The following is a 14,099-nucleotide window of genomic DNA, read 5'->3' as shown; positions in this document are numbered from 1 at the left end:
CGCATTCAAAAAGGTATGGCAACATGTGCCTGGTAGCCTGGGGCAGGAGAGGTGGGTGAACAAGAGTCTCTCGGCTCACAGACCAAGCAGCCAAGCTGAACCAGTGACATCTGGGTCCAAAGAAAGACTGTTTTCAGACAAAGAACAACTGAGATTGAGGAAGGAAGATTATCAGCTGCTGTTCTTCACATGTACATACATGCACACAACAAGGAAAAATCCAAACCAAACCGATACAAGAAACAGAAATCTAACGGAAGGCAAAGAGAGACAACATGGTGTGTGCGTTTGCTGGTATGGCAGACAACCATTACACAGTAGTTGCTGTGGACAGCACATGGTTCACAGCCCGGGCAGACAGTGGGAAAAGTAGAGGCTTTATCGTGCTACTTGAGACTGTGCATAATTTAAAACATGACTGTTTTCTCCCTGGAGTTTTCTGTTTAATATGTTTGCATCCAGGCTACCCATGAGTACCTGAAACTGTGGGGAGCAAGGCCAAGGTTAGGGACTGGGGACTGCAGGGTTTCTGGTGATCAAAGTAACCTGGAAGTGATATGAAGGCTTGTACACCCTCAGTGTTTCAAACACACTTCTTCTCCCAGGAAACAAAAGCAAGGATGCACAGTAGAGGACAGAGATGTGTTACAGTTGGAATGGAATCTGGGTAATGAAGGGACAACTAGTTTCATAGATGCCTCCGAACCATCTCCAAATTGGAAACTAACTCCCAAATCCCCAAATACCATTCTGATTCTGAGCCTGCACCTGGCTACTTTGGTGCAAGTCTTCTGTCTTTGAACTAAACATCTCAGATGCTTCTAAACAGCGAGGTTCTCCTAGGACATGAGATAACATCTTTTCTGTATCAAATAATCATTACAGAACAATAGTCCTGAAAGCACGTATAATATACAAAGGAGAGTGTCCTCTGATGCACTCCTATTACCCAGTAAGTTAAATGTAACAATGTATGAGTAATCCCTTTGTTTATGTGTTTGTAGGGCCAGAGATGTGGCTGTAGTTAAAGTGACCATGAAATTTGAACCCAATAAAGTGAATATTCAAAAGAAAAACTGCCATGTGGAGGGCAAAGAAACAGTATGCATAAACGCTACAATATGTTTCCATGTGAAATTAAAGTCGAAAGAAGACTCGGTCTACGAGGCTGGTAAGCATTATGGTTGTAGCGTGCACTTTCGGGAAGCAGAGAATGCACTGGCTCCAGGATGATGGCCTCTCCCAAACATAATAAACTGCTCATGACATTTGCCCAGTGAGTGCGGCCACCCTTGAAACCACTCCTGCTCTGGGAGGAACAATGATGGAGCCTAGTCAATTCTGCAGCAGAAATTACATATTTGAACACAATGACCTCAAAATTCCATGTTTTCCTCTGCTTTCCCGAATGTTTATATAATAAACACTCTCAAGGGTAGCATTTAAAAATGTTCTATAAAGAAGATTAAAAAAAAAAAAAAAAAAAGTCTCCCTTCTACTGCCCCCTCCTGGGAAAGCCTGGTATTGCATATGTCATGAAGATTTCTAATGTCAAACACTCCATCTTACCATCTCCCCACCCCCATCCCTGATTCCAGTATTCTTTAACCACTTAGATCAGGCTTCTATTTTTAGCCAGACATGTCCTGATTGGGAGGCCTGGATGTGTTGTGTCAACCTGTGTGTCCCCTCTGCCTTATGTTCTGAGTTTTCTAAGGCAGTCTTCATTGATGTTGAAATATGTTGGGGTCAAACTCTGAGGGCCATTGGCTGCAAAAGAGTGACTTACTCCACAAACAAAATACAGGGGCACTAAGAAAACCCACTAATCGTCAAGATGAAACTGTCTGAAATCTCTCTGGTTGGCCTCTCTCGTAGTCTTCTGACTGGAAGGCAAAAGAAATGCAGAGCCATAAAGACTTAGTTTGTATTTTTAATGAAACAGTTAAAGATTTGTCGTCCTCTTGTAACGAAAAAGGTCTCACTCACGTTCTTTACTGTAGCGTGCTTATTTTATGGAATTCCCTAATGTTTTGGGTGTAATCTAAGTTGACATAGTTCTACAAAAACGGTAAAAATGGCCATTGTTTATTTTTGCTTCTATTGAAATTAATTTGAAGTCAATCAGCATCTCAGGCAATTTCCCAGTATTCTTAAACTATAAAAAGTATTTAAAACAAAAATTTAGTAAAGGCAGACCTTGTTAATGAATCAGAGTTCACATGTATGTCTGTGTGAGTGAGTGTATGTGTGTGTGTGTATAATTACACAAAAGTATAACTTAAATGTTCAATGCATGGTCAAGTCAGAGAGCCATTCTATAGATTCCCTCAAGGTTATGCCCACGAGGGCTCCTATCTTTGGATTGCAGCAATATAGGTATTTTCTGTGTAGGATCTCCTACTGATTCATTTGCTCAAGCTGTTTTCTTGCTAATTCAGTGTGTTGGGTCAGGGAAATGTCTGTCAATTTTTCTTTCACGTTTGTAGATCTGCAATACCGTGTCACCCTTGATTCGCTGAGGCAGATATCACGGAGCTTTTTCTCTGGTACTCAGGAAAGGAAGATTCAAAAGAACATCACTGTTCGAGAGTCAGAATGCATCAGGCACTCCTTCTACATGTTGGCAAGTAAATCATGTATTACCGCTGCCTTACTCCAAAGTGCAGTGTGCACGGGTGGGTAGCTATCCCTTCTCTTTAGCTATTCAGAACCAAGAATCAATGAGTTAGGAATTTGATGAGCATCAGACAGATCTGGCTTCAGGCTGCTGATGGCGACTACAGCCATCTGTACAACATCCAGTGTGTCAGCTCTGCCAAAGGACCAATGACAAATCGGATTGCCTAGTTTCAAAGGTTACAAAATCTCTTCACACATATTGCCCATTTTAGTATTTTGTATGAGGCTGAATGGGATACAGTTTGTATTCCAGCATTCCTGAATTCTGAATGACTGGGGTGGGGAATTCATTTAGCCTCAGAGACTCAGAATAAAATAAAAATTGTCCTAGCTACCCATCTCAGAGGGTGACTGAGACAGTTCACAGCAATGGGTATAAAGATCATTGTTTTTGACACTACAAATAATGGTTCTAACCACAATGGAAAATATTAATTGGATTCCTATTGCTTCCATGTTAGTGTGCAAATTCCCATAGGTTTAGATATACAACCGCATTTGAAGAGTTTGCCCTTCTTAAGGTGAGCCACTTTCCTAGAAGTATTGGAAACTGATTACCAGCACCAGGTCTCAAGGGAAACAATGTTTGTGACATCAAGCTCAGGTGGTATATCCAGGCCAGGGAGATATCAGCTCCCTCTCTTATCTGTCATAGTCCAGAGCTCCCACTTTCCCTATGGCCCCTGTCAAACAGGCAAGCTGTGCTGTATGACTTCGGTGAAGCAAGGGCCAGCTGAGATGTGGTGTCAAGTTAGGTTTATGACAAGAATGTTCCAGTATGCCGCAGCGGCAGAAGGATGCCACAACAGAGCCTACAGTGACTATAAAAGCAGTGACAAGTGCTGCTTCCTCTTGTAGGACAAGCATGACTTTCAGGATTCCGTGAGGGTGACTTTGGATTTTAATCTCACTGATCCAGAAAATGGACCCGTGCTTGATGACGCTCTGCCAAACTCAGTCCATGAACACGTAAGACTAATTTATGATGTCTCTTTGTGAATGTATTATGTAAGAGCACACAGATGCATAATTTAAATCAATTGTGTGAAAGGGAACGAGGAGAGAGAGAGACAGACAGACAGACAAGAGAATTGGACCACTCTAGACTTCTTCCAGCCCCTGTAACTTCCTCTTGCTTGGGTTCAAGGATACTGTAAATAAATCATTGAAAAGGTGTTTATCCCAACAAGCACTAGGTTATGAGTCATGGTTTAGGGTTAATGGATGTGCTTATACTAGACCACATACCTGGACATAGCTGACCACGAGTCAGCAGTTTCTGTGCTGTAAAGGATGTCTGTGGTATAAAGCTTGTGTCTCAGTTACTGCCCTATGGCTGTGAAGAGACATCCTGACCAAGACAACTCTTAAGACAGAAAGCATTTAATTGAGACCTCGCTTACAGTGGTATCGGGTTAGTCTATCATCATTGTGGTAGGAAACAGACAGGCTTGGCACTAGAGTGGTAGCTAAGTGCTTTCCACCCTGCAGGGGATGGGCAGAGAGAGAGAGGGATAGAGGGTGGGGGGAGACAGACAGTCACTGGCTTGGCTTGGGCTTTTGGAACCTCAAAGCCCACTCCCAAGTGATAAAAACCTCCTCCAGCAAGGCCATGCCCCTTCAACAAGGTTATGCCTCCTGCTCTGTCACAAACGGTTCCTCAAACTGAGGAGCAGACATTGAATTATGGGAGCCCGTGGGAGCCATTCTCACCCGAACCAGCACAGGTTGCAAAGTGAAGGACTGGAGGAGCACATGTGCCTCCTGTGTGCCCAGTGTTATCCCAAGAACAAAGGACACAGGAAGGTAGCCTGGGCTGCCTCTGTTCTCTTCCCAAACTCAAAGTTCAACGACACATATCCAAGAGTGAGCGAAGGGACAGAAAGGGGAGGGGCATCACAACAAGAGCCACAATGGAGAAAAATGATAAGGGCAGAGAACTCCTTGTCTTCTCCGTCCATCTGCCAGTATGCCCGCAACCTTCCAGATACACCTGTCATCTTACAAGATCCAAACATGGAGTTCAGTCTCACCTAGGAATTGGGCTCTCGGCAGTAATGAAATGCTGTGCTGTGAAGAATTTCAGATTTTGCAGTATTTTCTATCTAGTCTGGGGAGAGAGAGAAGACCGCACGTGGTGGTGACTCTTACGTCAAGCCCTGCAAGACTGGATGAGTTTGCACCCTGTTCACAGTGTGGGTGGGTGATGGTGTCTGTGGAGATGCTAAGCCATTGAAGAATCACACACAACTCAGCAGTGCAGTTGAAACCACAGCACAGAAGCGAAGCTGACGCAGCATATGGAGAGACTCCAAAGGCCAGAGTGAAATCTTCCGGGATTGGTGCCACTACCCAGACTACAGATGTTTTAAAGGACAGTGCTGTGCTGTTGACTTAGTTTAGCTCAGTGGGTACGAGACAGATGCTGTTTAAAGACTACATCTGCCACAATGTGATGAATAACTGAAGGGAAAACAGGTGCTGAATGTCAGTATGGGAGGCTTTTTTGATGTAGAGAGGGGGATGGAGGGGTGACAGAGGGTTGTGGCAAATACGGAAGAGGCTTGGAAGGACACACATGATGATAGGCTGGACAAGGTGGAGGCTGGAATTTAAAAAGAATTGAGTGACATTTTCAGACACATGGCTGGACCATTTTCCTGCCTCTCGACATGCTTCCTCAACAACTTACTCTTTTTACTAAGAAATGACATTGTGTAGATTTAGAACAGAGTCCTTGACTTGAGCATTAGAAGCTGTCCTTCATTGGGAAGCAGATATGAGTGTAAAGTATCTATGAGACCGACCTCCTTCAAAGGATTGGAAATTAAGACTGCAAGAGAACATTTATTCCATTCCCCCATAAAGCCAGAGTAAATGTAACCTCCCTTAAGATCTCAGCAATACAATCAATTTTCTCACTGAGCTGTCTTTCTCACTTGGGTGCCTTGCCATTTCTGTTACGCAAATTAATAGGTAGTTTCCGGCGATGTTTGCCTACGCTGTGAAAAGCATGTGCCTGTGAACTATTTCAGATTCCTTTTGCCAAAGACTGTGGAAACAAGGAAAGATGCATTTCAGACCTCACCCTGGACGTGTCCACCACGGAAAAGAGCCTGCTGATCGTCAGGTCCCAGAATGACAAGTTCAATCTCAGCCTCACAGTCAGAAACAAAGGAGACAGCGCTTACAACACCAGGACGGTAGTGCAGTATTCTCCAAATCTGATTTTTTCAGGAATTGAGGTAAACATGCTGTTTATCATTCATGCTCCTCATGACTATTTATTGAACATGCTACTGACTGAGCTAATTAATTTCATAACATTGATTTAGAAGAGTGGAGAGCTGTTTTGTTAAAATTAGATTACACGAGTGGTCATAATCGCAAGCTTTTACGATATTTAAAAACTTCTGTTATTTTTATTTTATTCATAGCAACATTATACCTAAAGGCTAAAAGAGGATATTGGACCCATGAACTAGAGTTAGAGACCATTGTGAGCAGCCACATGGGTATTTGGAATTGGGCTAGGTTCTTCTGGAAGAACAGTCCATGTGGCTAGTGCTCTTAGCCACGGAGCAATCTCTCCAACCCTCACCCCCACTGAGCTTTGGTTTTTAAAGCTTTCAGGTTTTTCTTTTCCTTTAGAGAGGAATGTCTCTTCTCAGACTTTGTCATTTAATAAAGATAGCTGATAGTACAAAATTCTGTGTTTCACAGAGTCATCAAGCCACCAAAATTAAGATTCAGCCAAAAAATGATAATAATCAAAGCTAAAACCATTAACAGAGGCAGAGAGGAGTTCATATGTTGAAAGGAAAGTCTACATTGTGAAAAATGAAGATGCCATTTCTTTCTTCCTATGAAAAAAATCTTTCCTTTATCCAAAGATTTCTGTTAGATAATGTGTGTTATTTATATATAATGAAAGGGTTCTACTTGGCAATAACATATCTGTATATAAGACATTTTATTAAATCAACAATAATCCCCTCTATAGGATGCTGGATCAATTGTCAATATTTCCAAAGTGAACTTAGCTTTTGATTCTGATTCCTAAATACAGGCCCCAAGTTAAAGTCATATGTGTATATATATTAATATATATATATGTGAATAAATTTGAAGTATTTTGGATTACATTAAAATGAACCGTGCTGATATGAATATTTTTATTTTATACTAAAAATGAATACCTTTGGGTTTGGGAATGTAGTTAAATTTGGAAAACTGCTTCATATGTGTTAGACACTGGGCTAAATAATGCACACACGCACATTAGTACATAGTATTTAAAGTAGTGTTGCCTAGCTTCCATTCATTTAAATGGTTACTGTCGATCCACCCCATTTGTTCTGGTAATTTGGACATACGGTAACTAAGATGCAAAATGTAAAGCATAACACAGAGGAGAAGCAATAATTATCACCAGACTGTCTGTGGAAAGGAAACTGCTAAACAGCATTGCCTATTCTCTCTCCTGCTGGTCTTCTGGCTGTGGCAGAGGCGCAGGAATACCCATAATTCACCACTGGTAATTCAAGGAGGTCCTTGCCCTGTATTAAGGCCTCTCTTTACTTGTATTATGTGCTGGGTGGAATCAGGAGGTGTGTCCTAGTGGTTGCAGCTTAGAGGCTTGCTCTTGTCAAGGACTCTAGACTCCTGGTCCCCTGTGATGCTCTGTGCAGATGTGAAGGTTAGCATCCACCACTTCTCCCGACTACTCCTGCAGGACAAGTGTGCTTTGTTTCAAGAGCGCCCTCAAGTGTTGATTTCAGATCTCCGTGAATTACAGAGTAGGCAGTCCCCAGGTGCTGTGATGCGCCTCTGGAGTCAGTCTTGGCGAGGTAGCTCCTAATGAACAGCTGGGGAAATTCTAAACTGATGAATGTAAATATTTCACCTGTATTTCTTTCCTGAAGCTTCTTATGTTTTTCATTTTAGGGGATCCAAAAAGATAGCTGTGAATCCAATCAAAATATCACGTGTAGAGTTGGATATCCTTTCCTGAGGACAGGAGAAATGGTGAGGGCACTGGGTAAAACATAAGTAACCTTTGCCAATGACAAAGATATACTCAAAGCCAAATGTGTAAATCTGAATGCAGTGGTTCTCAACCTTCCTAATACTGTGACTCTTTAAAACAGTGCTTCATGTTTTGTTGAAACCATGTTCATGTGGTGACCCCAAACTGTAAAAGTCTTTTTGTTACTTCTTCATAACCATAATTTTGCTACTGTTATGAGTTGTAATGCAAGGATCTAATATGCAGGGTATCTGATATGCTATCCCTGTGAAAGGGTCATTTGACCCCCAAAGGAGTCGCCACCCAAGGGTTGAGTACCGCCGCTGTAAGGGGGAATTTATGAATATAAAGTGCTTGTAGCCCATATTTGCTATTTTCACCTGTCTCAAGAATCTGTAGATAGAAACTTAAACCACAATATGGTAGCACGAGGAAGTGATATCTTGGGGACTTGTGACTTCACAAAAAAAGGCTCAAGAGAGTTTCTTTACCCCATCTATCACATGATTCACACCATCTCTAGGGAGCAGGAGATCATAACACTCCAGTCTTCCGGTACTTTTATCTTAGAGTTCCCAGCCTTCAGATGTGTGAGAAGGAACCGTCCACTGTTTCTGAATGACATCAACTCCAACATGAACATGCTGAACAGAGCCCAGCTGACACCTCATCCAAGTGCAGCTGCTTTGGATGCCTTAAGGAAAGCACTGGAATGAAATATGACCTTCTCTTCCAGTGGTTCCTTTCACTGGGGATAAAAGTTTAAATCAAAATATCTCCTGGGTTATCCGAAGGGTGAAGGGAAGGATTTGCAAGCAATCGCAACTTGGGTTCCACATTTAGAATATTCTTAGGTTTCAGACCTAGACTCTCAGTTTAACTATTTCAGGATCCTTTGAGTATGCAGTAAGCAGCTCTCTCTGCTTCTCTTCCAGCACCCTCCTGTAGACACAGAGGCCGGGAGGATACAAGACTCAAGTGCTCAGGGGTAGATGTGGAGGTCAAGGAAAGACAGGGAGGCTCCATCCAGTACAGGTCCTTCACTGAAGTGGTTTTCAACCTGTGGGGCACGACCCCTTTGGTGGTTAAATAACCCTTTCATGGGCCACGAATGCATATCAGATGTCCTGCCTATCTGATATTTAGGTTACAATTCAAAACAGTAGCAAAATTACAGCCGTGAAGAAGCAATAAAAATAGTTTTGTTGGGGTCACCACAATATAAGGGATGTATTAAAGATGCATTAAGAAGGCTGAGAGGCACAGTTGTGATAGAGATCAGCACTCCAACGCAGGAGAAAAAAAATCTTTCCTAAAAGAACTTTATCTTGTTTTTAAGTCTAAACTAAAGCTATGTGAAAGAAGAAAACCAAAGGTATTTTCCGATGTACTGTGATACTGCCACCCATCTGTGCACAGCACCAATCCTTGACAAGCTGCAAATGTCACAACCTTAAACATTTAACATAAAGTTTATTATTTTAAGTGGTGTCCGTTAGGTATTTCTGGAAAGTTTTCTTAGCTCAACTTTTAAGTATTTCAGTTAGCACAGAATAAAATTAGTTTTGAGACAGAGAAATACAACTTCACAAGCATTGTGATGAGATCATTGGACAAGAACATTCAGACTATCTCTGACTTTTAAAAAAATACACTTTAGTATAATTGTCGGCATTCATATACAGCCGGTGTCTTAGTCAGGGTATCTATTCCTGCATAAACATCATGACCAAGAAGCAAGTTGAGGAGGAAAGGGTTTATTCAGCTTACACTTCTATATTGCTGATCATCACCAAAGGAAGTCAGAACTCAAGCAGGCCAGGAAGCAGGAGCTGATGCAGAGGCCATGGAGGGATGTTCCTTACTGGCTTGTTTCCCCTGACTTGCTCAGCCTGCTTTCTTATAGAACCCAGGACCACCAGGCCACAGATAGCACCACCCACAATGGCCAACCCCACCCCTTGATCAGTAATTGAGAAAATGCCTTACAGCTGGATCTCATAGAGGCTTTTCCTCAACTGAGCCCATGTGTAGGCAGATCTCAAAAAAGAGCTGTGTGTGACACTTGTACAGTAACACTTTCTGTTGTTTCTTAAACATTGTTCAGTGTGTGCAAACTCTTACAAACAAAACTCAATATATTTTCATAATGCTTTATTCAAAAGAACTAAGCCACTTCGTATTATCTTCTTACCTTGTCCTGTAGTGATCCACACATAGGCACAGGGGAAAATTTCCTGAACAGAACACCAATGGTTTAGGCTCTAAGACCAAAGCCAATTATACTACTAAATCAACAAATCAAATATGTTTACCTTGTTTTATTATGGTGGACTTTCTGAATTAAAGAGGCTCTAATTATTAAAATGCCACAGTGATTGCATTAATCTTATCTAGAAAGCTGTTGTAATAAAATGAGTGGAATGGTTCTTCTTTATTTGTAGTTTGCATAAATGCTTTTTGTTACTACGACTTAAATAAGGCATTTAAATTCAATGTTGCATGTGTATTGGTACATTCAGACTGCTTTAAAAATAGACAGAATAGAATAGTACATGAATAAGAAATTTATTTCTCACAGATATGGAAGCTGAAAAAGCCCAAGATCAAGACAATGTCAGGCCCAGTGTCTCAAAAATAAACACTTTTGGTTCAAAGATGCCCTCATCCTGTATCCTCTGGGAGCAGGAAAGGCAGGTTTCTGGTACCTCTTGCACAAGGGCATTAATCCCACTCATGTGGGTGCTCAAGACCTGTAATCTACCAAAAGCACCGACCCTCTCATATAACTTTAGTAACTAAACTTATAAACTTTGAATGAATAAAGCTTTCATACCACAGTAATATGCAAAGTATATTACATATCCCCCTGTGTGCATGCATATCACATTCCATTGTATATATTTATAATGAGGTTATACTTTGTAAGACAATGGTTCTTAAGTAATTTTATAATTTCTGTTTAGGTAGTGAATTTATACAAACTGTATTTTGCTCAGAGTTGATGTTTTTCTCATCTGTAACTTATGTAAGATGTCTATCTTTAATTTCATAGGTCACCTTCAAAATCATATTCCAGTTTAATACATCACACCTCTTGGAAAATGCGATCATTCATTTAAGTGCAATGAGGTTGGTTTATATGTGTGTGAACATATCTGCGTTTCTGCATGTCCTGACTTTCATGTAATTTGGTTATTTTGCTTTGTAGAGTCACTGGCAGCTTCTTGAAGCTTGTATACAATCAGCAGAAGTTAACAGTCCATAAACCACACTGCTTCACAAAAAGTACTGTGGGGGCAATTAGCAAAAGTAGGAGTCTTACTCCAAACCAATACAGTCATTGGTAATACTGACTGTAGACTTTCTGGTGCTCGCATATCACTCATATCTGCTGAACTGTGTCTGTGGTTAACAGAATCTGCTAATTTTAAATATTTCCTACCTACCTATCAAGGTCAACTGAACAATCATATAGTCTTCAGATTTTATGGTGCCATTTTATACTTCAATACATTTTACTCCAATCATTCAAAACTTTTCAGCAGCACAGAACACATGTTAGAACAGGCCCCTAAGTCAACACGAGAAAAGCTCATCTGAACTCACAGAAACATGGACCTGCACCAGGTCCTGGGTGGAGTTACTGTGGCATCTAGTGTAGTGTTTTTGTGAGATTCTCGAGTGTGTGAATGAGTGGTCTCTGGTTCTTATGCCTTCTCTTGGGCTTTTTCTTCTGTTTGTTCATCTTGCTCAACTCTGATGTGTTCTTTTTATTTTATTACGTTGCATTACATTTTATTATTATCCCTTAGAAGACACTTTTTCTAATGAGAGACAGAAAGAGGGTGGATCCAGACAGGATGTGGGTGGGGATGAGCTCAGAGGAACAGAGGGAAGGGAAACTACAATCATGACATTATATGAGAAAAAAATATTTTTTAAATGCATGCTACTTTCATACTGTGCATCTATTTTCAACAAAAAAGGAAAATGAATTTTAAAAAGAGAAGTAGGTGTTGCCTTGAACAAAAGTATTCATTTATTTGTTTATTTATTAGCCAAGTTTAACCCATCCTGGTTAAATAAAGACTATACTGCACATATTTTTTTTTTTTTTTAAGTAGCGAAAGATTAATACAGAACTTGAGGGGGATTTATCATCCTGCTCGGTATAGTTTTCCACCAGAGAAATACACTGGGAGTTCAAGTGACATTGCCTGTGGTACCCAGCCTGCTTCTTGCATATGATCACCACTACTAGAGATGAAAAGTGAATGAAAAAGTAATACAGTGAATTAATGGATAAATTAATTGAACCAATTCTGTTTATTTGATATCTACTGTAGAAAATTTAATGATGAAATATCCATTTTGTAGATGGAAAAACCAAGCCAGAGAGAGATTAGATAACTCAACTTAAAGTTCAAGAACAACTGCATTCCCTATTATCTGGTCATCTAAATTATATCTTTCCTCCATTCTTTGTTCATAAATATATGGGGTATATATGTGTTTATTGTATATGTGTGTATAGATATAAGAAAAATTTCAAATATTATGACAGCTACACCCAAACCAGGGAATACATAAAAACGTAAACAAACTGAATATTCAGTTGGGAAAGACTATTAAAGGCAATATAAGACGGTGTTAAATGCACAGCTAACTGTATGGGCCATGCTGAGTCTCTGTACAGGAGCTTCGTACAGGAGCTTTGTGTCCAAATCTGTTTGCCACAAGATTCCAGCACTCAGCATTTTAATGACTAAGCCGGCAGTTTCTTATTATTTCAGAAAATTTAGAGAAACGAGTGTGGTTTTCAATTCTAATTCAACAGCGTGGGAACGTTAGCAATGCCCCTCACCAGTCTTCCTTCACCTCTCGGTAAAAACAAACCAAGAACTCTCTGATGTATTTTACTAGTTGCCGGTATAATCTCTTTCAAGTGCATAGAGACGGTGTGCGAATAAACAGATCTGACAGTTAGTGTGACTGTGCTGTTTTTCAGTGACAGTGAAGAGCCGCTGCAATCTCTTCATGATAATGAAGTAAATATTTCCATCCCGGTAAAATATGAAGTCGGACTGCAGTTTTACAGGTAGGCTGAAGCCGCCTTTATTCACCGTGTGCTTTCTGCTCAGCAAATGGTTCTGCTAGTGTGGTCCCTGGCTGAGACAGCATCACCTGTCAGATGCTGTAAGAGGCAGACACTCCCGCGTGGCTTCTGACCCTTTAAGGGTAAATTCCGGTGTGGCACCAAGTATCCATATTAAATATCCCCGGTATAATCCACACGCACCCTAGCTAGAGCATTTGAGTACCGGTGTGCACTAAATATTGAAGAACAATGTGCTAATGACAGGGCTGAGCAATTCAGTAGCAAGTCAAATTCCTTGACAAAATGTGATGTTTTCTGACCGCTCAGCAGCATACTTCTGGTCGCCGTTCTTCCTCAACCTGTAAGAATGGGATCCACTGGTCCATCCTGTCTCGTGCCGCTAAAGCTTTTCTCATTGGTCAGCTGCTATCCAGAAACCATTCATCCTGTCCAGGCCTTATTTTCCATCCAAATACGTCAGTTTTGTAAACTTCCACTCCAGAGTCTCTTGCTTATGAATTCTCTTACTGAAGCAGAATTGTGAGCTTTTCTATACAAATTTGTGCTGGGTGTATAAAAATATGAGAGCCAACGTCAAGGTCAGCCTAGTCCAATAGGCTCTTGTCCTGTTTTGTTTCCTATGGCACTTTCTCTTTGGTGACCGGAGATCAGAAAGCAAGGGCTATAGGCTAGGCACTTAGACTCATATTTCTTTGCCTTTGAAGTCTGTTGTCTGTTGTCTGATTTTCTACATCTGCTTCTCCCAGCACAAAGATTTTTTTTTTCTCAACAATTTTCCACTTAATTCAAATCAATTTTTGGCACACGTTTGTAAATATCTTTTCTTTTTCTTCTCTTGGCTAAAGTGCTGCTTTGAGAGACAGTCTTAAGTTCTAGCAGGGTCATCCAAGGACTGTGAACTTGGTGGGAAGGTTGAGTTTTTCCACTAGCTGTAACAGTGTTTTTAAATTGTAGAAATGTAAATAATTTTTTAAAAAAAAAACTAGTTTCATTTCAATTTACCACTACTAAATACATCAAATTTTAGTCTGATTTTCTCTAAATTTAGATGCTAACAGATTCATAGAAACTGTTCACTTGTTAGCAATGAAGTTCTATCCTGAAAGTTACATATAATTAATTGGCATCAAGTAAAGCAACACTGAGAAGTGAATTAAATGATTCTTACCATCCTCAGATAGTTAACTGAGGTCTGAGGGGTCAAAGAACCACTCTCAGTTTTGAACTCAGCAAACATTTTTAATGGAATTTTATGGTACAGGGAAA

The 14,099-nt window shown here is 40.6% G+C and overlaps 1 protein-coding gene across 1 annotated transcript in view; it reads left to right on the top strand.

Moving 5' to 3' along the window:
* The window catches only part of ITGA1 (integrin subunit alpha 1), a 141,961-nt gene that overhangs the window by 107,686 nt on the left and 20,176 nt on the right, over positions 1 to 14,099 (top strand). Inside the window, exons 16-22 of the mRNA XM_080933736.1 lie at positions 1,005 to 1,171; positions 2,490 to 2,626; positions 3,541 to 3,651; positions 5,718 to 5,927; positions 7,630 to 7,710; positions 10,767 to 10,843; positions 12,723 to 12,812. Coding sequence (XP_080789862.1) covers positions 1,005 to 1,171; positions 2,490 to 2,626; positions 3,541 to 3,651; positions 5,718 to 5,927; positions 7,630 to 7,710; positions 10,767 to 10,843; positions 12,723 to 12,812 — 873 coding nt within the window. The remainder of the gene's footprint in view (positions 1 to 1,004; positions 1,172 to 2,489; positions 2,627 to 3,540; positions 3,652 to 5,717; positions 5,928 to 7,629; positions 7,711 to 10,766; positions 10,844 to 12,722; positions 12,813 to 14,099) is intronic.

This window comes from Micromys minutus (assembly GCF_963924665.1).
Source record: "Micromys minutus genome assembly, chromosome: 20".
Lineage (NCBI taxonomy): Eukaryota > Metazoa > Chordata > Mammalia > Rodentia > Muridae > Micromys > Micromys minutus.
Note: the sequence above shows the minus strand (reverse complement) of the source record. Positions and strands in the feature narration are given on the sequence as shown.